The 23,659-nt window shown below is 43.8% G+C and overlaps 1 protein-coding gene across 2 annotated transcripts; it reads left to right on the top strand.

Moving 5' to 3' along the window:
- Nucleotides 1-2,014: 2,014 nt before the first annotated feature.
- On the top strand, nucleotides 2,015-23,096 carry PPP1R17 (protein phosphatase 1 regulatory subunit 17). Of its 2 annotated transcripts, XR_004277013.1 has the most exons (6): nucleotides 2,015-2,191; nucleotides 7,835-7,941; nucleotides 12,381-12,533; nucleotides 14,036-14,188; nucleotides 20,726-20,985; nucleotides 23,084-23,096. XR_004277013.1 is itself a non-coding variant. In XM_032305622.1 (5 exons), the coding sequence occupies exons 2-5, from the start codon at nucleotides 7,860-7,862 to the stop codon at nucleotides 20,803-20,805; spliced, it is 468 nt and encodes a 155-aa protein (XP_032161513.1). In that variant the 5' UTR covers nucleotides 2,015-2,191; nucleotides 7,835-7,859; the 3' UTR covers nucleotides 20,806-21,938. The 2 variants fall into 2 exon arrangements, 1 of the variants encoding a protein (XP_032161513.1); XM_032305622.1 differs by lacking the exon at nucleotides 23,084-23,096 and having other exon boundaries at nucleotides 20,726-21,938.
- Nucleotides 23,097-23,659: the final 563 nt, after the last annotated feature.

Here is a 23,659-nt window from a genome sequence, read left to right as displayed (position 1 = left end):
GAACAACTCAGATGCCCTACAACAGGTAAATGGTTATGTGATAGCACATACCATGGAAAATCAGGCAGTAATTAAAAAGGAACAAAGTATTAATGCTTGAAACAATTTGGATGAATCACCAGGAATAATGCTGAGTGGGGAGAAAAAGCCAAATCCAAAAAATTTCATACTATATGATTCCATGCATATAACATTTTGGAAACAACAACAGTATAGAAATGGAGACTAGATCAGTAGTTGGGGGAGTTAAGGGGTCGGTGGAAGCAGGGAGAATGAGGAAGGGAAGGGGAGGCAGGTGGGTGTGACTAGTTAAGAGCAACGTGGGGGATTCTTGTGGCGATGGGACCATCTGGTATCTTGACTGTATCAGCACCAATATACCACTTGGGATACTTCGTATAGTTTTGCAAGATAGCACCATTGGAAGAAATTACTTAAAGGGTACAGAAGACTTCTCTGTATTATTTCTTATAACTGCATGTGAATCTAAATTATCTCAAAAAATGTTTAATTTTTAAAAAGAAGTGAAGAGTTTAGGAAGAAAGTGTATTTTTTCCACTCAGGTTTGGAAATGAAGATGTTGCTAACCCACTGGCCAAAAAAGGCTATTCATAAGAAGATAAAGTAGGCAGTTGAGAACAGAAAGTTGTTTCTAGGGACTTTCTCTTAGCATCCAGAGCCTCCCTTCCTAGCCAGGAGCATTGGCAGCCTCTATCTTTCTCCAGGAGATTCCAAGAAGGACCAAGACAAACGGCTCTAACAAGGAAGCCTGCTCCCTGCAGATTTGTGACCATGACTTCTGTATAAATTCTAACCCTAAGCATCAACTTCAGGTTGAGTTTCATATGGTTCCAGCCCTATTATTTGAGATGTTGGCAACTGGAAAGAGGGAATCAACCACTCAGTACTGGTGACAACAGGTGATTGAAGCCAGCAAGTGGCTTCTCGAGACTCATGCTGCCTGCAGCCTCTGGAAGGAGAGGAAACCCCATGCGTGGATTGCACTGTACTTTGAATCCATCTCTCGGGCATCATTGGTGGGTGGTCTCTTGGCTGCCCTCAGGGATCCCAAGCCCCTCCCACTGATCCCTACCTCATCCCCTAGACTAACTGCCCTACTCTTCATGCCCAGACCACTGACTACAAACTGCTCCTCTGGTCAGCATAGGACATCTCCTCCAGTAAGCTTGCCCCAAACTCAGACCCTTCCTTTCTATATGACAGCACATCACACCACCAGCCTCGCTTCAACACCTTTAACTCCCCCTGCCTTTCCTGAAGTGCATGGGAATTCCTCATATTAGAACATTTGCTTTCATTCCTTCGAAGGAGCAAATTTTCTCTGGCCTCTAGACTCCACCCCGGATAGTGAGGGCTGCTTTCTTCACCATGAAATGCTCTCTTCGGCGAGCAGTATTGCAAACTGGTTAAGAGCAGCGGACTCTAGATCCCACTGCCCAGCTCAAACTCTGGCCTTACCATTTACTAGCAGAGAGGTCTTGTGCAACGATTTATCAACTCAGCGCCCCATCCGTGAAATGGGGATGCGAACAGCTGCTTTTCTGGCCATGATTTGTTAGATGTAAAGAAGAGTGATTAGCACACTGGAAGCCTACTGTAAATGTTAGCGATTGCTTGCTACTATTCCTCTCACCCCAATACTACTCCAGGAGGCCCAGGTGGTGAGTGAAAGTACTTGGAATTCAAACTCAAGTAGATTTAAGCGTTAAAATCAGCTGTGGTACCTTTCAGGCAAGTCACTTAATCTGACTGTGCCCCATCTACTGTATTTGCAAAACCAGCCCCCTCCTCCTCCCAAAAAAGGCACCAAAAACCTTACTACATAGGGTGGTTTCAGAGATTAAAGTGTCTAACTAAATAAAGTGTCGAGCTGGCTTGTCTGGGTCTCTCCAGCCTTGCAAACTAGGTACTCAAAGCACAACTCCATATTGTGTTTTTGAAACGGACAGTTATTGCAGTCGGGAACAGTGGCAGCGAGATCAGTCCTCTTTCCCTCTCCATCCCCCTTGCCCTGGCGCCTGTGAAACGGAGCATCCCCATGGCAACAGCAGCAGCTGGTCCCTAGATAAGAGGAGCTGGAGCAGCCACTGCTGTAGAAAAGCCTGCCCAGCTTCAGGGAGAAGGCTTGCCCTCCCCATCTCTCGCCTCATCCCAGCGCCGGCACTCATTGGTAAGTGCTTCCGATTTTTACTCCAAAAACTTTCATGGCAAGAAAAGCAAATTCCCAATAAGTTATAGGTTCTTTATGGTTGCTGGGACAAAGAGGGCTGCAGCCGGTGGAGCAAGGGTGGGGGGTAGGGGTGGGGGCACGAGTGTGCTTTCTGGAGCAAGGTTAAGCTGGGGCTAGATGGGGAACAGGGAAAGTTATCACCCTCAAGACATTTTTTTCTAAGGGAGGTAGAGTCCTGAATTCTGTGAGAGTCAGAATTTTTGCAAATTCAGTTGCTAAGTTTCCAGAGGAACATTGGTATATCTGTATATGCAAAAGGTGAAGGAGGCTAGGGAGAGTGTGCTTAGTAAAAAAAAAAAAAAAAACCCTTTCCATGCCCTACTTCAAGGAAGAGTCACTCCTAGGAGGAATACTGCACATTTGTCTTTTATTGAACAAACCTGATTTTAAAATGTAGTACTTTTTTACCTGAATTCAATCCTCTAGTTAAAAAGAGATTTGACAGAGGATATGAATTGTACATCATCAGACACCAAATCGGACTGTGGTCATAACCTTCTAACTTTTTATTACATCGAGTAAGTCCAGAATTGATTACTTTGGGGAAATTCTTTAGAATTTTTTGGAATTTCATTACTACTAAGCCAAGTGTCAGGTCGCTCCTGACAATCAGTAGTACCATGTTCGCCAGACTCGGAAAGTGGGGTGGGGGGGTGTCTCCCATTGGTTTGTAGCTTGGAAGCTTGGATCGTGCTGATCTCATTACTAGCTTCAGAGAAGGCCAGAAATGGGGCAAGGAGATGGTTCCAATGGTTCAGTTGAGATATACACGTCATATAATCACAAAGGGAGGATGGCAAAGAACAAACAAAGCAACCTACACTTCTTGAAGGGTCAGCATGCGCTGGGATCTGGGCTGGAACCTTACACACAGTGTATTGTGAATACTCTCAATCCTGGAGAAAAGCCACCATCAGCCCACTTTACAGATTTGGAAACTAAGTTTCCAGAAGGGCATACCACTTTTCCAAGTTCACCCAGCTAGAGAGTGGTACAGGTAATCAAACATTTGCTTCTATCCCATATTGCACCAAATGCTTGCTGTCAGTGACCTTGAGTTAAACTTCATATTCTAACATCCAACTAAGGAACGTACTCGGTATCAAGAAGGGCAAAATGCCCAGACTCACTTCCGACCTCAGATTGAACTGACGAATGTTTTTAGCTGAGCAACTGGCACTCCTGCCTTAAACCAGGAGCTGGCTCTGTGCTGGTGGAGGTGGGCTCCCCGAACACTGTCCTCAGCTTCAGCAGCCGCCCTGCCTTGTCTGTCCTTCTGCCTTCTGCTGGAGTTCCTTCCCGGGTCCCTGGTGTTCCAGGTCCTATTCTCAAAAGAGAGGGTGACTCTTGCCATTCAATGCACAGGTGACCTGTGTTGTGTGATGTCAGTTACCGTAGCCCCTCCCTCAGTGGTATTTGCATTTGCAAGTGTCTCTCTGTGAGAAGAAGGGCCTTGTCTCTTGTGAAAAGGAAGGTAAAAATTAGCAAGAAGAAGTTGCTAAAGTTTAATATTGGGTCCTGAAAACCTCCTCAAACCCCTGAAAGCCTATCGCTTGGTTTCCCTCCTGCACATGCTACACCAAGCCGTCCTCATCGCTCAAATGGCATCGAGAAAGTGAATACAGACCCACCATCCTTTATTCTCTAATTGAGAAATCTGAAAAACTCTGAAGACCAGAAGTTCTTAGTTGTTCTTAAGTTCAACATAAATGTATCTGGTAGCAAGATCTGAGCTGAGAGGATATGAACATTGGTGTAGTTTTTATTCATGGCATTTGGTGCACATGTTCATGTTTTTGCTATGGAATTAGTGGGTATGACTGTGGTGTTTCCTGTGACCCCCCCTTAAGAGGGTCATGTAGGAAAACTTTCCTGATTTCCATGGCTCACATAGCTACATGCTTTCCGGGGGAGGCAGGGGAGCACGACGGCATCCACAGATGTCACTGTGTGATTGCTAAAATCCAGAGATCTCACCAGGCACACAGGAAACCGCAAGAGAAGGTTAAAGGGTCACAAACCTTTGTGCTAGAGAACAGTTCATGCAATCCCCACAAGGCACCACGTACGAATGGCCCTAAACTGGGGCGCCTGGGTAGCTCAGTGGGTTAAGCCTCTGCCTTCCGCTCAGGTCATGATCTCAGGTTCCTGGGCTCGAGCCCCGCTTCCCCCTCTCTCTCTGTCTGCTGTTCTGCCTACTTGTGATCTCTCTCTCTGTCAAATACATAAATAAAATCTTTAAGGGGGGGGAGGCTAGCCCCCTGGATGGAATCTGAACACCCGAGGGACCAGGAATTTAGGAATGAAAAAAGAGCCCGCGTTTCAGAAGCTCCTGAACAGAGATCTACTGAGGGAGACGATGAAATCTTCCTGGGCAGCATGACCAGAGCAGGGTCCTCTGGCCAGTGCCTGGAGTAGGGAGGCTAAATTAATGAAAGGAAAGCATGGGCAGGATCAGGAATCATAAGTGAAAATATTCCATTTCTTTTTTTTTTTTTTTTTAAGATTTGTTCATTTATTTGCCAGAGAGAGAGAGAGAGAATAAGCAGGGGGAGCAGCAGGCAGAGGAAGAAAAAGGCTTCCCACTGAGCAGGGAGCCCAATGTAGGACTGGATCCCAGAACCCTGGGATCATGACCTGAGCCGAAAACAGATGCTTCACCAACTGAGCCACGCAGGAGGACCCAAAATATTCCATTTCTTAGTTCAAGAATTAGACTGGCTCACGTCTAACTGTTTTCACTCACCAAGCGCAGCCCTTCTCCCTGAGGAGAGGAGTGGTGCGTGGGTGGGGAGACGGGGTCATCTTACACTAACGCTCAACAGGCAGGTAAAGGACAGTTACTAATAAGGTGACACTACACCAAACCTCCATCTCCTTGCGTATTTGTTCCTTTCTTTGTGTGCAACTTCTCTGCCCAGAAGAGCTTAATGACATCATCCACCATAAAAGTCTCTTCTAATCCCCTGGGCCAACACACCCCTGCCCAGCTCAGACTATTTTTTTGCTGTAAAAGCCCCAATCTGAAAACCATCTTTCAGCCCCCTAGCGCACGGAGGCTGGGCAGTCCGCTGCTGGCACCCTTGCAATCACACTGGTTTAAACCAGTATTGTTTCCCCCGTGGACACTAGGTGCTATCTTGGGGAAAAAGTGTGGGCCCTTGCCTTGTCCAGGGACGTCGGACACTGGCACGACTCCGCTGTTAGGGGGACGCTTCTCTCTCTCTCTCTCAAGTCTAGTACTATGAAAGTTATTTTGCTCCGATGAAGCCTAGCTCTCCTGTGGTTTGGTATCTAGATGAAAATGAAAGATTTGATTATCTTTAGTACTTTTTGGTTATACAAGCTGACCTGCATCAGCTACAGAACAATGTCATGGACTCAGTACGCGTAGTGTACAAAGCAGGGAGCTGTTCTAGTTAACCCTAATAGTAACTCGGTGAGGTAGATACTGATATCTCTATTTTGCAGACAGTAAAATGGAGGATAGGAATGGGATAGGGAGACAGAAAGGGACCTACATCCTTGGGCACCCAGCTATGGGTGCACCACAAAGATGCTAACTAGCTCTCGCTCATGCTAGCACAGCGGCTGTCGCTTGTAAGAAGAAAGGGCAAACGTGATTATATTGTAGTTGGGCTCCCTTCACCCTCACTACATCCCAAAGATTTCTTCACCGAAGTCATACAGTTTTTTAGGTAGAGAGTTGAAATTTTACCTGGATCCGCTGGAACCCAAAACTCAGATTCAGATTAAATAACCCACTACTGGGCACACAGAAGCAGCCATATGACCCAAGTACAAAGAAGAGCTGACTGTGGCTGAAGAAAACAAGAGGGGGACCATTGCCAGATGGGACCTAGAGTAGGAGGCAGGAGGCCTGGGTTCAAACAATTACGCTGACTCTGAGCATGGCACTAATGCGAGGTCACTTCAATCTTTTTGAGCCTCTCCGCTGTCTTTCTGGAGAATGAGTATTTTTTGACTAGGTCCTCTGTGGGGTGACTTTCAGCACAAAGTCAAGGACAGAGCTCTTGATTTTCTGCCCAGAGAGGAGGAAGATTAGCTAAGTAGGTGCACAGGCTGTATTTGAGGCTGTCACTTCTCCTGGAGGCCTCGGCATTGAGCCCACTCATTCCGACTGATGGTCCCATAGCTCCCCCCTCTACTCAAGCAGGTGGGAGCCTCCCAAGTGAGCCACATACCTCCTTATGTTCCCGGGGAGCTGGCAGTCTCTATACAGACACTAACACAATGGTCGGAATTGATTTGTGCTAAAGTCACTCAGTAAAATCAGTGTGCTCAGAGTAACACTAAAAGCCAGGGTCAAGGAACCTGTGAACAGCTCCATCTGCTATGCAGTGATCTCAGCTGGTAGGGGGAGAGGCCCTCCAGGCTTCCTGGAGAAAACCGGCTTATTCTTCAGAAGACGACAGAGTTGAACTCATTCTACTCAAAATGTTAACACCATTGGTCTCTGTGTTCATCCATAGACCAGTGATCCAGGAATCTTAAGAAAAAAAGGATCAGTTTGGGTCATTTGAATCTTATTGCTCTCTAAGCCTTCTCATTGTGATGGGACATGAGTAATAGATTATCAGAAAGAAACAGAATCAGATTCTGTAAGTCTCAACTAATGCATTTCTCATTCAGACCTGACACATGTCCATTCTGGATTTCCACTCCTCCTGGACAAGGGCTACAACTAATAGCTCTGGAAAGTTCAATGGATTTGTGGTTTAGGAAAAATGGGGGGAGCAGACTTGCTCTAATGTCAGAACTCTCTAAGGAGAAAATAATAAGGATCCATTTCAAGAGTTAGATTTTTTTCCTACCAGGACTTTACCACCTGGAATATGGATAGGGAGGAAATCTCGTTACTTTGAAGTTATTTTACAGTGTACACTGCATGCTATATATGTGTAATGCAATATTTATATACATGCTACATATATTTAATGCATATGTGCATATAAAACATAGCACTTAATGATAGAAAACCAGAAGCTTGGTTCAATTTACATTCAGTGGAATCACTGCCTGAGAGTCTTGCGTGTCTACTGGAAGTCTTCAGAACTAGATTTGGATCCGGGCTATTTAGTAACTTGGATCTTGGCTATTTAATTGTTATGTGACTAAACAAATTAATTGTGTTTTCGGATTCTTGGTTTCGTCATCTGAGAAATAGGAATAATCTTATTACACAGAACTCAATTGAAAAACATAAGCAAGATTTAATCAAGATTTTCTGTAATTCTCAACTAACTCATTTCTAATTCAGAATTGACAAGTATTCATTCTGAAACTCCCACAGTGCTTCTGAAAGAAGATAAATATTGAACATTTGATGCATGACAATTACCAACAAATCCGTGTGTGTGTATGTGTGTTTGTGTGTGTTGTTTCATTTATTTTGACTTAAATCTTAAGTTAGAGCTTCTAGTAGGTAAGTAAGAGAAGCAGATTTGGAAAATAAGATTAAATTGAAAACACAATAGTAAGTGCTCAATAAATATACTTACTTCACAAGTGAACAAATGAGCAGAGGACACAATAATAGGCTTGTTTCTTATGCTTCCATAGTGCTGGAGAAGGAACACCTCCTTCAATGATGTCCACTGAGCAAATGCAGCCATTGGAGCTCTCAGAAGACAGACTGGACAAGCTAGACCCTCGTTGTGACCACTTAGGTAAGAGCTCCAGTGGGAATGGCAGTAGCAGAAGTCAGAAAGGAGGGGCCTCTGCCATTGGGTTTTCAGGCAAGTCAGAGGGAGGCCCCCTGAAACCTGATCATGTGGGCCTTCTGGTGACGGCCAACACCAGATGGACAGGCAAATAGCCATGACTCTGTGGGGTCTGCCATGTAAATATTAGTGGAAGCACTAGAGAGAGGTTCATTAGAGTTAGAAAAAGCGAGAAAAGGCATTGTCCTCTTTTTTGGGGGTCTAATGGAGTCCCAGGCAGAGCATTTTTGAGGCAATAAATGGAACGTGGCAGCACGGTTTGTTTCCAGTATTTGTCGGCACAGTTACACCCCATGTGCAGTGCCAATAAAATATTTCAAATATCTCTCTTTGCCTATCAAGACAGAATTTTAAATAGCCTTTTTCTGCTTTATTGTCAATCTGTTTCCTTCCCAGAACTGACTTTTTGCATAACCTTTGTAATGAAAATACCAGAAACATTTCTGCCTCTACCCATTTCTAAAAATGAGACACTCAGACTTTTGATGGATGGGCTTTTTGCATATTCATAGCCTTTGTTTATGTCTCGCCTGGTTATGACTCCCCCCCCCTCCCCTCTCCCCATTTGCCATCAAGATAGTTTATGTTCAGGATTTCTCCAAAAGTGGGGAAAAAGTGCAATGGAAGTAAAAGTCAAAATCGTAGCAAATCTCTTGCTCCCTGTACTGTGCATTGAGTCGTATCCTGGGGTGGAAGGGTGACCCGTGACGGGTCCACATCCAGCCTGTACTTCCAGAGACCCCACGGCTGGGCAGCACCCATTCTGAGCAATATGTATTCGTTCAACAAACATCTATGGTATGTATGATATGGGGAGAAGTTAACTGTGCTATGGAGCAATAAATTTTTCAAGTTGTATTTTCAGCCAGGCCTTAAGAAACATAGGGGAGGGGGCTTAGGGGATGGGGTGATGGGATGATGGGCACTAAGGGGGGCACTTGATGGAATGAGCACTGGGTACCGGGTGTTGTATGCAACTGATGAATCACTAAATTCTACCCCTGAAACTAATAATATAGTATATGTTGATGAAATTGAAGTTAAATAAAAAATTTTTTACACGAAAGGATGTGAAATCATCTAGTACATAAGCGGTACTCGATTAAGGTCCTCTCTCACCTCTTTTTTCTTGTATATGTAACCTTAAAAACATATGGTTCAGTGCCTTACATGCAGTATGATCTCAATAAATGTTTATTAAATTGAAATGATTGGATGGATCTATTCAAATCCTTTAGGTGAAAGGAAATATTTATTACTATTAAATATGGCTAAAGAGAATCATGCTATTTGATTTTTTGGTTATGTACTGTGATCTTTGGATGATGGAAGCATAATAATGTGTGGTTACTAAGTATTTCTAACGGTGGTTTTGTCATGTATATTGGATTTTCTAAAACAAAGGACTGTCCAGGCATAAAGCCCAATAGACCATAGCAACTTGAAAAGAAGAACTATTTCTTTTTTTTTTTTTTAAAGATTTTATTTATTTATTTGACAGAGAGAGATCACAAGTAGGCAGAGAGGCAGGCAGAGAGAGAGAGGAGGAAGCAGGCTCCGTGCTGAACAAAGAGCCCGATGCGGGACTCGATACCGGGAACTCGAGATCATGACCTGAGCCGAAGGCAGTGGCTTAACCCACTGAGCCACCCAGGTGCCCAAGAAGAACTATTTCTTATTTGTCTTTTTAGTCCTAGAATCTTGCTCAAGGCCTGGCATAGAGGATGAGTTTCATCAGTTTTTGTCAAATAAATGCATTATGAATGACACAGGTTGCCTCTAGACCCACAAAACTGAAGTGAACAGGTTTGACACATTTAATCCTCCACACTTTAAAGACACTGACATGAATATTTTCATAAATAGAAATAGAGAGAGGGGCACTTGGGTGACTCAGTCAGTTAAGGACCCGACTTTTGATTTCAACTCAGGTCATGATCTCGGGGATGCCAGAATTGGGCTCTACTCTCAGCAGGGAGTCTACTCAAAGATTCTCTCCCTCTGTTCCTCCCCGAAACTCACGCACTCTGTCTCTCTCTCTCTCTGTCTCTCTCTTTCTAAAATAAATAAACCTGGGGCACCTGAGTGACTCAGTAGGTTAAGCATCTACCTTCAGCTCAGGTCATGATCCCAGGGTCCTGGGATCGAGCCCTGCATCAAGCTCCCTGCTCAGCAGAGAGCCTGCTTCTCCCTCTCCCTCTGCCTGGAACTCTGCCTACCTGTGCTCTCTGTCTGTCAAATAAATAAATAAAATCTTTAAATAAATAAAAATATAAATCTATCTTTTAAAAAAAAGGAACCAAGAAAAAAAGAAAGAAAGAAGGGAAGAAGGAAAGAAAGAAGGGGCTGAAAAGATCGAGTTAATCTCTAAATTTCCTCAAATTCATTCACAGTTGTAGATGTACCAGACGGTAGCCAGACCATAGTGAGTTTCCAGAGAAGGCAGACAGCTTCAATGTCTGTGGTTTCTTTGAACCCTAATGGACTATCTCCTTATTCATAACGTGCGTGAGGTCATTCATTCAAGCATACATTCAAAATATTTATTAATTGTTTCAAGGGGATAAAACACAAGATATCTGTCATCAAAGAAAGCAGAGAAGACTTATGCAGAAAAAGTGCTATGTGAGCAAAAATCCTGTAGATATCCAGAAAATGAGACAGGACGCCCAAGACTGGGAAAACTTATGGAGACAGGGCAGGGAGGTGGACCTTCCTTTGGACCCTGTTGAAGGTTAGAGGGTGAGCAATGACCAGAGTGAACATTCTCTTGAGGATCTAAAATATATCAAATGTAACAACTGCTTTTCAACATTTATCAAATGCAGTCATCTCTCTCTGTCTCTGTCTCTGTCATACACACACACACACACACACACACATACACACACACTGATTTAAAATTATCCCCACTTTAGAAGTTGAGACAATATTAAAGTTCCTAGAAATTAAGGGTCAAGTTCTCAGAACTAATAAGTGACAGAGTAAGCAATTGAACTCAGATCAGTCCATACCACTTATCCATTCAATATGCATTTATGGAAGGGAGAGGCAATTAAGAATTAAATTGTCAAAAGGATATAATCTGGGAAACCTGGGTGGCTCAGTGGGTTAAAGCCTCTGCCTTCGGCTCAGGTCATGATCCCACGGTCCTGGGATCGAGCCCCCGAGCAGGGAGCCTGCTTCCCCTCTCTCTCTGCCTGCCTCTCTGCCTACTTGTGATCTCTGCCTGTCAAATCAATAAATAAAATATTTTTTAAAAAAAAGGATATAATCTTTAATCTCCAAGAAGGCTCCGTCAAGAGCAGGAGATAAACCACGATAGATTAAACAAGTGTCATTGTTAACATGGAGGACATGGGGAGATGGAGAGGAGAAGGGAGTTGAGGGAAATTGGAAGGGGAGGTGAACCATGAGAGACTATGGACTCTGAAAAACAACCTGAGTGTTTTGAAGGGGTGAGGGTGGGAGGTTGGGAGAGCCAGGTGATGGGTATTAAGGAGGGCACGTATTGCAAGGAGCACTGGATATGGTGTAAAAACAATGATGACTGTTATGCTGAAAAGAAATTTTAAAAAAACAAACAAACAAAAACAAAAAAACAAGTGTCATTGTCTAGAACAATGACAGAGATGCTCAAAGAAGTGGCACGCCATCACCCAAAGCACTGAGGAGTTGGATGGAGCAGAGAACATACTCTCATGGGCGAGGAGTGATCAGATTGGACTCATCACACACACTGACATCTGACGGACATGATGCAGAATCCAAGCTTCACGAGCTCTGGGGACGGAGGAAGGTAAAGAGCTGAGTAAGAAGACAAGAGGACCTGGAGTGAGGATGGGCAACTGGGAGAATTGCAAAGCCAGGGGGGAGGTGAATGAAGAGACCAATGCTGAAGGCAAGTGTGAATGGTCAGTGTGACCCGGCTGGCCACAGAAATGAAGGCAGGTGAGGAATTTGCAGAGAACCTTCCCCAAAGACTAAAGAGCATGCATGGCTCTGCACCAGCCCATGCAGTCTTCAAGAGAGCAAGCCTTGAACAAAGGATATTAAAGAGCATTTAGCACAGAGAACCTATTCTATCAGAAATTTAATTCAAGCCTACTCTGACTTGTCTAGCTGTATTTTGAAGTTCTTTGCTTTGATTATCCAGCCATTAGAGCTCTCGTCATTTGGAGTCTCATAGACGATTCCAGTTTTCTGTTTAATTCTATACATTTGTACAAGACTATGAAGGTCCTCTGTAGACTAGCCCAAAATATATAAATCCTTTTCTTTTTCAGATCAAATGGCTTCTGCAAGTAATTGGAAACCAACCAGTTTGTGTGTGAACCTTACTCATGTTATATTCTTTTTTTTTCTTTGCATCCTATCAAAATCAGATGACCTTTCAGACCAGCTCATTAAAGACTGTGATCTTAAAAAGAAGCCAAGAAAGGGAAAAAATGCACAGGTTGCCCTGAATGTTGAATCAGAACAAAAGAAACCAAGGAGAAAAGATACACCAGCACTGCACATCCCACCTTTTATACCAGGTAATGGACAAGAAGGTCGGTTTGCATGTCTGTGAGGGGGAACCGCTACCACTAGATCACATTGGTCTTAGAAAGATTTCCTTACCTATTTGGGTGTTTTTAAATCACTGGTACTATCCCTGCACCTGTCTTCGTTACTATATGTCCAGCTGCTATAGAAAACAAATTGCAAAATGTTAGCGGTACAACACAAGGGTTTTTTTCCCTCATCAGTAGTGCAAGCTGGGGAGGCAGGTTCTGCTCCAAACGGTAATTCAGGGACTCCAGCTGATGAGAGTTCGGACCTCACTGGCACATGGCATTCAAAGTCACCGTGAGCATCAGCATCCGGCAAGCAGGGGGACAAAGGAAGTAGGAGAGGTGGCGGTGTTGGGGGAAAGGGGAAGAATAGACTGGAAGACTGGCCCACCCAAAAGTGACCCACAAATGTCCCCTGACTGCAAGGGCAGCAGAGAGATGTCACCCAGCTGTGTGCCCAGGAGAAAAGCAAAATGGTCTGGGGAACAGCTAACATGTCTCTGTAACAACCTCGTGTGTGATGTGACTCTCTTGTTTCCCCAGAGTTTTGTGTGTTCTTATTTCCTTCTCTCCTTCCCTCCGGGCCACTGATGTAATGTTCTCTCCACTCACAAGCCACTTGGAGGGAGACAAAACAAATAGAACAGAGAGCTTCCTGAGAAGAAACTGTCAGTCCTCTGAGAAATAATAGAAACACATAAATGGCTGAAATACGCAGTAAGCTGTTAAGGCCGTAATGAGGTTCTTCCAGAAGGACTTCAGGAGCTCAGCCTGGGCAGTGGATTGTGGAAAGTTATATAGAAGAGGCTATTTTCAGGGAGTTTGTAAATGATGGAGAGAAATGCCATGTGTGGGAGAAGTGAAAAGGCAGGGAGGTCACTGAAGAGCCGAACGTATGGCTTGCAGAGAAGCAAATGATCCACCACCCTCACGAGGATGGACCTCGGAGGAGGACAGACCTGGGCTGGCTTCCTGGCTTGGCCCCCTGCAAGCTGTGTCACTGTGGGCATGTTTGCTTTGCCTTGCCTTCCCCAGATAGGTGATAGTGGCAGTAATATTAAATTCCTCCAGGTTTTGTGAGACTAAAAGAAAATCAGGCATGCAAAACCCTTTGTGTCATAGATTCGATAGATGTGATTTTCTAATATAAAAAAAGCTTTTATTAAAATAAGTTTGAAAAGCTATGTTGACTACCATCACTAGGGATATGTGCAAATACACATGCATCATCCTTACATATCAGGATAGATGTATTTTTTTTAATTTTATTTATTTATTTGACAGACAGAGATCACAAGTAGGTAGAGAGAGAGGAAGGGAAGCAGGCTCCGGGCCAAGCAGAGAGCCGGATGCGGGGCTCGATCCCAGAACCCTGGGATCATGACCTCAGCCGAAGGCAGAGGCTTTAACCCACTGAACCACCCAGACATCCCACAATAGACATATTTGACCATGTTTCTCCCTCTGTCCCCCTAACCATGCAGGTGTGCTTTCAGAACACTTAATTAAAAGATACGACATTCAGGAGAGACACCCAACAGGCAAGATGAGTCCAGCTCTTCATAACACTGACCTGGAACCGAAAAAACCAAGGAGAAAAGACACACCTGCCCTGCACGTGTCCCCCTTTGCAGCAGGTAAAAGAGCTGACACAAGGCATTTGCAGGGGGTGATGGGAACAGCTCAGGAGCCCTGCCATCTGGAGGTACCACGGGCATGGCCTCTGTCCTGTGTCACCCAGAAGCACTCTGTGGGGTTAGCAGAGTTTACTGCTGCCTTTCAGGCTTACCTTCCCTGGCAGCTCCCCAAGGACTGATTTGGAAATGGGGGAGGGAGGTTCAGAGCATTCCTTGTGCTTCAGCAGATCTGGGCAGGTCCACTGAGCCAATGAAATAGAAATGTCAGTGGGTCCTTGAAAAGAGTTGAAATCTCCTCCTCCCCAGCCTTCCATGGATCATGCATCCTACAAATGATGGCTGAATCTCCCAAGACATCTGGCTGGATGTATTGACCAGATCTTCACTGCGAGAGACAGAGAGACAGAGACAGAGAGAGAGAGAAAGTGAGGTGTAGAAATAGTGAGAGCTACCTTTAGTAGCAAACTCTAGAAATGATCCCTGAAAGTATCATCTTTTTTTTTAGATGAAATTGTATATTTATTGTTAATTTTGTCAGATATGATGATAGCAGTTTAGTTATGGTTTTAAAAAGCTTTTAGTGTTAGAGCTATATATGGAAATGTTAGAGGGAGTTTGCTCTACATAAAGACAATTAGATAAAACAAAAATGACAGAATGTTAGCAAGTATTAAATACATAGTTCTATTTTGAAAACTCCCATAATAAAAATGTTAACTTATTTTATTTTTTAAATTTTATTTTATTTAAGTTCAATTAATGAACATATAATGTATTATTAGTTTCAAAGGTAGAGTTCAATGATTCACCAGTCTTGTATAATACTCAGTGCTCATTACATCACGTGCCTCCTTAGTGGCCATCACCCAGTGATGCCAGGTGGCATCCCGCACCCCTCTTCCCTCCAGGACCCCTCAGTTTGTTTCCTATGATTAAGAGTCTCTTATGGCTTATCTCTCTCTCTGATTTTGTCTTGTTTTATTTTTCCCTCTCTTCCCCTATGATCCTCTGTTTTGTTTCTTAAATTCCACATAGGAGTGAAATCATATGACAATTGTCTTTCTCTGATTGACTTATTTCACTCAGCATGCTACCCTCTAGTTCCATCCATGCAGTTGCAAATGGCAAGATTTTACTTTTTTTTAATCCTGAAAGTATTGCCTTTATAAGAGCTATATTAATATGTGTCGAATCAAACCCCAAATCTTGCCAAACTCTGTGCACAGCCCAAAGCTATACAGCAGCTAATATGTGAAGTGTAGTCTTCTCCCTGACAATTTTATGGGGAGGTTAGGGAATAAGACATGTACGCTCATGATTAGATCATTAGACTCTGTGTGTGTGTGTGTGTGTGCATATGTGTGTTATATAGGTATTTAGAGGTGGGTGGCAGAGAAGAAAATGTACTGGTGTTTACTGAGACCCTACTAAATATTAGATACTGAGGCTGGTATGTCTCATGGATTTTTTTAAATCAGCTAAATAATGCAAGAAAAGTAGCTATTAACTCCCTTTACAGATAAAGAAACTGAAAGATGGCATTGATGGATGGATAGCTTCTTGGTTGATTGGTTGGATGATGATGAGATGATTAGATGGACAGATAAAAGGACCAAATTATGTTTAAGATCAAACACAGTGAGTGACAGAGCTGGGGCACTAAGCCAGGTCTGTGTCTCCTGTGGGCAGTTTTTCACTGTACTGTGGTATAGTTGGGACTTTCGGCACTATGGCACTCCAGAAGGGACACTTTGGGAGGAGATGAGATTTTGTTGTTATAGAACTATGTTTGCTCATTATTTTATTTAATAAAGAAAAAAATGAAAGAAGACTAAGAAGAAGACATCATGAATAGGCAGTCAGAGGTGCCAGAGGTGCAGACAAGGTTACTGATTTCTGTGGAGCAGATCCAGGCAAAGAGGCATGGGGCCTGAGGAGGCACTTTTCTGGAGAAATGGACTGAGGACCAAGTGGCAGGGTCTGAATTGCCTCAAACAAGCTTCTCATAAGCGACATACATTCCTACCCGCACTGATCCTCCGACACACCACACATTTCCCCCCTAAGCTCTGCTTCTGTCCTGGTTCCAGTCACCTTTCAAGACTCAACCAGTTCAAAGCCTCTGCTAACAGACTCCTCCAAATCCAAAATGAATCCTTTCCATTCTCAACTAACTCTGTGGTCGACATAGGCATGCAAATACCAAGATTTTGTCATCTCTTTCAGTATGGTCTTCATGGCTCTTGTTGCCATTATCATAGCTGTCTTTAACTTACATTTGATGAATTCATGAGAACTGTGCTAGTATTGACCTTGATATCTAGTCCAGTCCCTTCTATATAGCAATGCTCAATAAGTATCTGTTGGTTTGATATTCTATTTGGAATCGCAATTCTGCAGTTACAAGTTCTTCATTGGGAGACTTTATTTTTTACCTATTTTTGCATTCGTTTTTGTTGAAGTCCTCCTAGGGGAAGACTTGGTAGTAGAACAAAAATAGTTACGGGCAGAGAGTCACCTTAGCACACAGCAAGAAGGTCTAAGTTTGATCTCTGGTTCTAATCGTTCTAGCTTTGTGACCCTGGGTAACTAGCACAAACAAAAATGCCTCCTTCATTTCATCCTTCTCTGAAAGGAGGGCCATAAAATCTGTCTTCCAGGATTGTTAACATAATTAAATAAAGCACATAAAGCACTTAGCACAGATCCTGGATTTTTTAATGTCCTCAGTAAATGTCAGTTTCCCTCCATTCCCCTCAACCTTATATTCCTTGAGATTACTCAAATCATTTCTAAAGGTAAGAATGTTCCTAGCTGCAGTGTTTTACTTTTCCATATAAACCCACTGATTCAAGGGACTTCCTAGAACGTTGAGCCCTATTTATCTGGCCGTGGATGCTGCCTGCATCCCAATATCTACATCTTAGGAGAGTAGCAAAGCACACAGAGCTGGAGAGGGAGGCTATATATTCATGGACTCTATCCACATTATGGAATTCCTTGAATCAGCAAATCTCTGTGCTGTATTTGCAATTATAGATGGTGTTCTATGACTGTAGCTTTTATTAGCATATTAGCTGAAGCACTTTATTTTTGAAGAGCCTTTTAGTATCTAAAGATTTGGCAGTAATCGAAATGCTAGTTAAGCTGATAAGGATAGAGCCTTCGGCAGATGTTCAGAGAGACTCATATTGGTTCTAATAAGGGTGTTGAGAGGAACTCACAGATAAATGCACTCTGGAGACGTCTCCTCTCATTAGCCCTTGGCAAGTGAAGACTGGACAAGGATTATCTCTCTCTTCTAAATCTCTTGCTAACTACCTTCATTCCCCTAGGTTAATGAGCTTATTTGACAGGTTCCAACTGCCAGGCAACTCCTCAGTGAGAAGACATCTCCGGCTTCCTTGCCAACCCAACGTTTGTTCCCAACTTGGCCCACATTTGCCAGGGCCCCCCATCTTGGCGACTACATGGCAGAGTTCACTGGGTTGTGATTAGTAAGATCCAAGTAGCTGAGACCTGCTTAAAGGAAAAAGAAGTCTTTAGTTAAGCTCTGTGGCAAAGGGAACCAGAGAAAGTAAAGAATCATGAGGCCAGAAGCATTGAAGAGAAGCCTTTTGGAAAACTGGCCCATGAGCTATGAATATTTGAAAATCAAAGCTCAATAATATACTTGGTGAAAGGGGACTGTTGTGTCCTTTGAAAGTGACACCTTCTCTGTCCTGCTGGGAATAGAGTGTTCTCTTTGCTTTGGCTTGCAGGATAGGAGGTGTCTTAGCCCCAGCTCCCTTAGATCAGAGGCATACATCTGTAATGCAGGTGACCAGCTCTGAATGGGATCATGGCCTAAAACACCTTGCTACAAGGCTAACTCTTGACCCTTAGAGACCTGGGACTGAAAGCTTTGGCCTTAAAAACGTACCAGGCTCTAACAAAGAGCCAAGTTCCATAAACTCTCCTCCAAAGAGAATGGAAGGGTAGAAACTGACATTTTCCAAACCCCTACTGTACCCCAACCCTTGCGCTAGATGCTAGAATATCCTTTAAGAACCACAGGGTTCAGTAGGGAGGGTGGTTGTATTGTCCAGTGATTCCTACAGTGTGAAACATGCTTTACTGGACGTTTATGTAAAAGTGCTGGAAGCATTGTAGAATGTTGGTCTATGTCTACCTGGCAGCATCACCCCCTGGGGGAGATAGGATTTATTTTTTTTCTCCAGTTTCACAGATGAATAAACTGAGGCTCAGACAGGTTAAGTGACTTTCTTAAAGTCAAATGACAACCAAGGAGGAGAAAACTTTCTGGCTGTAGTGTATATTCCTTCAATGACACATCTCTGCTGCCCACAGAACAGTGGATCAGAACTAAGGTAAACCACAGACCCGTGTATATCAACTTCATTTATCTTCAAAGGAACAAAGTCGAAGATCTGAAGCATCAAGAATAAAAATGTATTGATGATAGAAAAGTCACTGATTTCAGCCTCTAAAAAGAATGCTTAATTCTACCAATACAAATGCTAGTTCACTTTCCACTTGAAATCACCTCCTGTGTCCCTGTGGAAAGCCTAGCCTACTTTGGGAAGGGCTGACCTTGATGGCTAAACAGGCTCCTCCCTTCCCTGAAATCTTAGGAATTTTTTTTTTTTTTTTTTTTGGCCCAGATGCTCATCTGACTAGGTTTCAAGGATACCCCAAATAATCAGAAATTTGACTGGGATCTGGGAATTTATTTTTCTTAAGATTTTATTTATTCATTTGAGCAGAGAGATACAGAGAGAGAGAGAGCACGGGCAGGGGGAGAGGCAGAGGGAGTGGCAGACTCCCTGCTGAGCTGGGAGCCCTACATGGGGCTCTATCCCAAGACCCAAGGACAGTGACCTGAGTTGAAGGCAGATGCTTAACCATGTGAGCCAACCAAGTGCCCTGGGATCTGGAATTTAAATACTGTTGCCCACTTTGAATCAACTCAAATCTGGCTTAAGGTGAAAAGATATCAAGGAAATCAGGATGGAAAGATTGGGGACTTAGCATTAGTTTACTCCTATTCTCCTACCGTGATAGCCTTAATTCCAAATAAAAATCCAAACCTCCTTGCAGCTGTTAGAAAAGAAAATATCTCCCACTGTGTTTCATAAGTGATTTATGCAAAATCCTCAGTTTCAACCAGACTCTTGAAATTGTTTTTCTCCTCCAATAAATATCACCTAATTGGTAAAGAACCCATATGAACAAACTAGGAACTGAATCAAATGAATAGTCATTAAGATCAACACATAGTTTTCATTAATTTGCCACTGTTGAATGGAGTCCAGTGTTGTAGAAAGGCCTCTTGTGGTGCACAGCTTTCTACCCTCATGTTTAGATCTTTGTGAAATGCTTAATGAATGGAAAGGTCTCTAATTGTGAGAATGTGGGGGCAATGCAAGGCAGTGGTGGTTGGCTGGAGAGGATGACAGAAATCATGGAGGACTCGCCTTGAATCATAGCTTCCTTTGTCTTTTTATTAAAATGGCCCTACTTCATAATTTAAAGAATGAGCAGAACCACCCAGCCCTCCTTGGATGGTCTTCACTCGGCTGACCTGTCCAAAAAACTGTGCTCAGTCCTCTGAATTTCAACAACCAGTAAACTTTTGAAACATAAACTATATTGGAGCCCAACACAGGGAGAGTTTTGAATTTTGCCTAGCAAGGCTGCTAATAAAACAACCATCTGATGCTCCTAAAATTTCCAAAAAGAAAGGATATTTTCATCCCCAAAAAGAAAATCAAATAAAAATGAAGAACAACTTTTTCAAATTGAAGCCACAGAACTCTACGAGCACTCACTGCACTTCCTTGAACTTCTCCTTTTGCTCTGAACCATGTAAACTTTCTCACCCACCGGTCCTGACATTTAGGAATGACATGTCCAGAGCCCCAGCTCAATCTTTTCCCCAGGTGTGAGAAGAACGTATTTAACTCTGACTCCCTGCTGCTGACCCATTCCTTGGAAAGGGGAACCGAACTAGCCCGTGTGAAGGGAAAGGAGAAGGGGACTCGGGCTCACAGGTGTGGCTCAACACTGTCTGTGTATCCCGTTCAGGAGGCACAATAACCCTTTACATAAGTATCAGGGCACTCCTTTTCTAGCCAAGAAAATTCAAGTGTGAAAGTGTTATCTGGCCCAACCCAGACTGGAGGAGTGGCAGAACGTGAGGTCCAAAGCAGGTGGATTCCAAAGCCTATTTGCCTCTCGTCTTCCTGGTCTGCAGACTTAAATGCAGACCATAGACTGGGAGGTCCACGTTGCCTCTGACTCCCAGGTCAAGCATCTCCTGGTCACCAGAATGGTGGCTCATTGAGTCACAGCTCCTCTGCGCAGCCCAAGTAAGGCACCCAGAGCCCTGACTCAGGCTGCACCTTTAACACTTAGCTCCGCAGACGCTAAGGGATTTCTGGGTTGCCATGCTCTTGTGCGCCGTGCCTGTGCTGGAAGGTTATCTAATATTTTCATTAGAGGCACTTAATTGCAAATCGGTGCTTTGTTTTGCAGGTGTGACACTGCTCAGGGACGAGAGACCCAAAGTGATCATGGAAGATGACGAAAAGGATGGTGACAAGATAGCTATTTAAAGAGAGTTCCCCTGAGACCACTTGTAAATAGGTTAGGTTGGTTCCCGGTGGCGACCTAGAAAAAAAATAGACTTGCTTCTGCTCTCATTTTGTGATAGTCCGCCTTTGAGATCCAGACACCTTTCCCCCAAGAGGCATGCTGTATCAGATTGCCAGGCACCTCTTTCTTGAATCTGGTTTGTATTCCCACCTCTTGAATTTTCATTTTCTGAGGCAGTTGAAAAGGGAACAGATCATTCTAAATTAGGAGGTAACAGGGAAAGCTCTAGTGTTTGGTTTCTGCATCTTCTGGATCAATCCATGGAGCAAAGAATACTAACAGCATGGAAATGCTTTCCTTCTTGGTTTATGCTGGTGGGTGGGTCTTGACTTCACATGATCCAAAGAGCAGTTCAAGTGCAGACAGCCAGTTGCCAGTTAGAGAGCCAAGAATGTTTGGGTGCAGACTCACTGATTGCTTTGGAGAACATGGTCTTTTACCTCTTTTGTCTTTCCTCAAGAGTCCAAGTGTCTCTGGTGACATTTCCAAGGTCCTTGTAACCAATCCCATAACGGTGAGTGAACTGGGGGCATCACTGAAATCAATCATGCATTGGCTGAAAATGCCAAAGATAGGGAGTGCTGGTCTACTGAGAAGCTTAGCAACATACCCTATTTATTTTTATTTTTTGAAACATCTCTTAACCACGTTGTCCTGAGATTTGTGAACTGGTCACACGTGAACCATTGCTAATGATAGGTAGAATATTATTTGTGATGAACTTACTTTTAAAAAATTAATTAAGGCCAGTGGAAGGCCACTCCCATATGTTTAGCATTCTCACTTATGTAGGCCTCCCATGCTTTCTTGGATGGGAAGGAAAGATGTAGTGTTCGCTCCTGAGCAGGGATCTGTACAGAACCTCTGCTCCAGCCTGCTGTCTGTGGCTCCTGTAGGGAGACCTTGCATCATCCAACAGACAACAGACATAGGGAAAGGCAAAAATTTTTGTTCAAAAGTAGAAAGGGGGCTATTCAAACAGATCTTGCCTAAAAATGGTCATTTCCAAGCTCTGTCCACACCCTGGCTCCAAGAGGCTTTCTCACAAATGTGGAAACGATGCAGGACACTTCTGAAAATAAAAATGCTTCTGACCACATCTTTCTGTCCTGGTGCATTTCTTCTAAAAATTATTTACTTGCAAATATAAAGAGAAGAGGTTGCAAAAGAGAGTCACAGGATTGATTTGTTTGCTTTTGACCCACCTGGGCTTAACAAGGTTCAAATCCGCTATTAATATTTAACAATCCAATCAGGAGAATTAGCATCAGATTCTAGATTTCCAGATCCTCTTAGAAAAACACCTCAAGATCTGACAACCTTGGGCCTGATTAGAAGCGTGACACCTGTCAGCTGATGCTGGGCACCGGATGCCCTTTCAGAAGGAGCACACGTTCGACTCACCCTCTGCCCCCGCTGGCATACGTTACCCGCTGGCTTCACTGGGCAGCCTTCACATTGGGTTTGGAGCCTCTGGTGAAGGCTTGGTGTTCCCCCTGATCTCTCACCTCTTTGATCCCAGGGCTCCCCTTTCACTTCCGATGGCCTCAGTCACCGTGTCAGGGGGTGTCCAGGCTCCTGGTTTAGGTGTAAGCAGGGCAACAGCCACCGTAAATTCTTTTAAAAAGCCGAAGGCAGTGAATGCACAGAATAGGATTAGATTATATCACCACTGGAAGCAATTTTTACCAAGGGGATGCTGCCTAGAAAAACCCAGATGCAGTCTTGCACTGTCAGATTGGCTGATAAGCCCGGTGCGTCCCTGCGGGCATGACTGCAGAACATACTCGATAAACTCACTGCCAGGCTGGGAAAACCCAACCCGATCCTGAGGTCTGGGTGGTGAGGAGAGCAGACTGACCGTTGCAGAGACGAAGGCCTTGGGCTCCGATCCCAACAGAGTGACACTGAGCAAGGGTCAAAGATCTCTGTTTCTTTATCTTGAAAATGAAAATAATAATCCCTATTTGGTTTTCTTGATGGTTTGAGATTTAAATGAGATAATGTATGGCAAAGGGCTTCGTAAGTGGGGAAAAAAAAATGGATCGATCACGATCCATTAAAATTATCACGGATAATTTTAAGAGATTCTCAGAGCCTTTTCTACTGCCAAATCCCCACTGCCTGGGTATTAAATGGGTAGCTGTTATATAGAATTTGAGCTGAAGACTCAGCACCTAAAGAAGGACTTCTAATAAGGAGATCCCATGGCTCGTGCAGGCTTAACTGAAAGACCAGCCCTCCTCTTTCTGGGAATGGCCTTAGTAACAGTCCTAGCTGCCAAGGAGCATTTACCAAGCAATGACGACAAAGCCAAGCAAACTTTCAACCAACCCTGGACATCACAGGGGTGATGTGGATTGAAGTCTAATCTCCCTTACTCCCCTTGACCCATGTGACCCTTTTCCGGGCAGGTAAAGTAGAGGCTTAATAATGAAGATACATTCTGATGAAAATAGTTCTCGGTGTATTGTGAATAACTTCCCACCTGTGACAAAACATAATTAAGAAAATAAAAGCATTACACTGGAGCCCATTCAGAAAGAAGGCCCAGATTAAAGACCCCAACAGAACTGGCAAACCATTTGGCCATTTGTCCCTTCCGAAGGCATCCACCAACCCCAGGCTACCTGACATGAGGAGGCACCAGACCTGAGACACTTAGCTGTCTTTCAAAAGCACCAACACTGGGGAGCCTGGGTGGCTCAGTCTTTAAGCATCTGTCTTCGACTCAGGTCAGGATCCCAGAGTCCTGGAATCAAGCCCTACATCAGGCTCCCTGCTCAGCAGGGGGCCTGCTTCTCCCTCTCCCAC

This window comes from Mustela erminea, chromosome 11, assembly GCF_009829155.1.
Source record: "Mustela erminea isolate mMusErm1 chromosome 11, mMusErm1.Pri, whole genome shotgun sequence".
NCBI classification, from domain to species: Eukaryota; Metazoa; Chordata; class Mammalia; order Carnivora; family Mustelidae; genus Mustela; species Mustela erminea.
The sequence above is the reverse complement of the archived record's forward strand: the minus strand, read 5'-3'. Positions and strand labels throughout refer to the sequence as shown.